The sequence below is a fragment of the Bison bison genome, unplaced genomic scaffold (genome assembly GCF_000754665.1).
Source record: "Bison bison bison isolate TAMUID 2011002044 unplaced genomic scaffold, Bison_UMD1.0 scf7180017864375, whole genome shotgun sequence".
Lineage (NCBI taxonomy): Eukaryota > Metazoa > Chordata > Mammalia > Artiodactyla > Bovidae > Bison > Bison bison.
This window is the reverse complement of record NW_011494947.1, coordinates 5,059,781-5,062,432: the sequence shown is the minus strand read 5'-3', so window position 1 is coordinate 5,062,432 and position 2,652 is coordinate 5,059,781. Positions and strand designations below refer to the sequence as shown.

At 59.5% G+C, this 2,652-nt stretch overlaps 1 protein-coding gene across 3 annotated transcripts in view; it reads right to left on the bottom strand.

Annotated features, from left to right (window-relative positions):
- Window positions 1-2,627, bottom strand: part of ST6GALNAC4 (ST6 (alpha-N-acetyl-neuraminyl-2,3-beta-galactosyl-1,3)-N-acetylgalactosaminide alpha-2,6-sialyltransferase 4) — a 9,443-nt gene extending 6,816 nt beyond the window's left edge. For all 3 annotated transcript variants that reach the window (XM_010856885.1, XM_010856884.1, XM_010856886.1), the window contains exons 1-3: window positions 2,467-2,627; window positions 1,954-2,039; window positions 222-407 (exon numbers count right to left, since the gene is read on the bottom strand). In XM_010856885.1, coding sequence (XP_010855187.1) covers window positions 222-407; window positions 1,954-2,039; window positions 2,467-2,503 — 309 coding nt within the window. In that variant the 5' untranslated portion in view covers window positions 2,504-2,627. The remainder of the gene's footprint in view (window positions 1-221; window positions 408-1,953; window positions 2,040-2,466) is intronic.
- Window positions 2,628-2,652: the final 25 nt, after the last annotated feature.

Below are 2,652 nucleotides of genomic sequence, written 5' to 3'. Positions count from 1 at the left end.
ATGCAGTGCAGCCACAATTGAAAAAAAAAAAATTTCCTCCTAGAATTTGAAGCTCAGAGAGGTAAAGGGACTGGTCAGCTTGAGCAGAGGAGCCAAGTCCAGGATCCAGGCTGGCCTGACATAAGCCCAGTTCTCACAGTCCCCAGAGAGTCCGGGGAGAACCCTGGCAACCTTGGCTGGGCCTACCCCCCAGCCCCTGACACGCTGCCCAGCAAACTCCCCTTCCCATCTGGCACGCTGCTGTAGCCACTGAAGTGCAGAGGCCCTGGCACGGTGGGCCTGGACTTGATAGAGAGGTGGGGGTCCAGGCAGGAGGCTGGGCAGAAGGGCAGGCAGGCCCAGTAGCACAGCAGGATATAGACAGCCGAGAAGCCCACAGAGCAGAGGACGATGAGCAGGAGCCGACACTGGGGGAGACCGCGGTCATGGGGTGTGAGTTAGGGGTGGGGGGCCAGTGTCGCTGGAGCTCCTAGAAGCTGCCTCTGGGATCCCCAGCCTCATGGGTCCAAATCCCAGCTCAGTAGTTCCCAGCACATCAGCAGAGGCCACAGTCTCTGTTAGCCAGGCCTGCCTCTGGGCTGTCAGGTTCGGAGCACATGCATGACTGAGATAAGCCCTATTATCCCAATATTCTAGATAAGGAAACCAATTTGGGGTGAAAATGGGTAGGTAACTTAAGGCCACACAGTAAGAAAGCAGCAGGGTGGGGTCTCCAAATCAGAAACCGTCCTCTTAACCAGAAAGCTGAGGTGCCCTGTGCAGCCTTGGGTATAACTGTCTACGTCTCTGGGCCTGCTTCCTCTATGGAACTGATACTACCCACAGTGGGAACTCACTCTGAGGACAGCGGCCAAAGGGCTACCATAAAGTGCTGTGCACATGAGGTCAGGCATGGCCCAGCAGAAGGGCCACCAGTTCCCTTCAGACCCCAGGCTCAGGCTGTCCCACACACCCAGAGCCGTCCCCTCCCCCAGCCGATGATCATGACCTGGGTCAGCAGACCCTGTGAGTAAAGAGACAGTAGAAGGGGATATTGGGAAGCGTCACTCAGCAAATGGTTTCAAGAACTGAGAGCTGCAGCCTTGAAGCGCCCTCCTCCAGAAACCACGTCCCCAGAGGCCACGTGAACCAGGAAGCCCTCCTGGCCCCCTGCCCGGCTGGCGGATGTAGTGAATACCTCCACCGAGCCTTCAAGGAGGGGCTGGTGGGGGGACACAACTCTGGCCTGCCATTGTGTGCTGGGCCACCTCAGTCACCACCTGTGTCTCTCTGGGCTCTAACCGGTCTCCCAGCCTGCCTAAGACACAGGTCCCTCTGCCTCAGGAACCAACTGGCAGCTGGCTGGGGCTCTCTGAAAATCAGAGGTGAAAAAGTAGCCCCCACCAGTCCCCTCCTTGGGCATATCCTGCCAGAGGCCCTCCCTTTTCTGCCCACAAGCCACTTCAGCTCCTAAAAATAAATCTCTGTGAGACCAGCTGTGCGGAGGAGGGGGTTCAGCCCCTGAGGCCTCAAGCTGTGCTTGGCACCTGGTTCCCTGCCCGCAGGGACCCAGAGACCTTGATTCAGGCAGCCATGGCTGACTTCCCACAACATTCAAGGCTCTCGCCAGGGGCTCCTGAATAAACTCAAGACTCCGCTAAACTGAACTTTCACAACATACCCTGCTCCCAGGTAGATGCCTCACCTGGGTGACCCCTGGATGCTCACAGGAGGCAGTACTATTATCTCCGTTATACATAGAAGAGGAGCAAAGTACTGAAACCAGAGAGGGAATGCCACTTGCCTGGGGCCACACAGCCTGCCAGATCAGGGCTGGACTTTGAGGCTGGTCTCCCCGTCTCCTTCAGCTCAAGAGCAGTGGAATCAGAAGTGACAGTCAGCTCTGGGGTTGGGGGAGAGGCTACTGGGCCGGAAGCCACCTCCCCTGTGAGCCTTCCTCCTTCTGCCACTTACCGGAGCCTTCATGCTGTCACTGCCGCTCAGTAGCCCGTGGCTGCTGCCTCCAGGGATCAGGCTGGGAAGGGATGGGAGCCAGGGACCTGCCAAGACCCAGACACTCAGAGCTGGGTCCCAGGCTTCCGAGGAAACTGCCCAGGGATACCGAGGCAGAGGAGGGTACAGGCCTGGGTCAGGGCAGACGGCTTCTGGGAATCATACGCCCTTAAGTCCCCAAACACGGGGCAAGCACTGTCCCCATCCTAAAGGAGCTGTAATCTCTTCCTAAAGGAGCTGAAACCTCCCGCCAACCCAGTCCCCATTGCACAGATGGGGAAGGAGAGGTAGACAAGAGAAGCCCAGGGCTCAAGGCCACCCCATCCACTCTGGGTCAGATAAGCACCAGGAGCCTGGAGCCTTGACTCCCATCTCCGCCCAACTCACTAACAGAGAGGCCTGGGGCTGGAGGGGACAAGGGCTCTCCACCCCACTGCCAGATCCCACCGACCCCTCACCCGCTGGGGCGCTAACCTGGAGGGCAGGCGGGGATGCGCCGGCTGCTCCCCATCCGTTGCTCGGAGCTCCATGGCCCGCGGGCGGGACGGACGGGGCAGGAAGCCGGAGCCCCGGGGCTGAGGCGTCGCCGTCGCCGTCGCCTCAGCTTCTGGAGGCTGGAAACTCATTGTGCGCCGCCGCCGGTGGGGGCGGGGTTTGCTA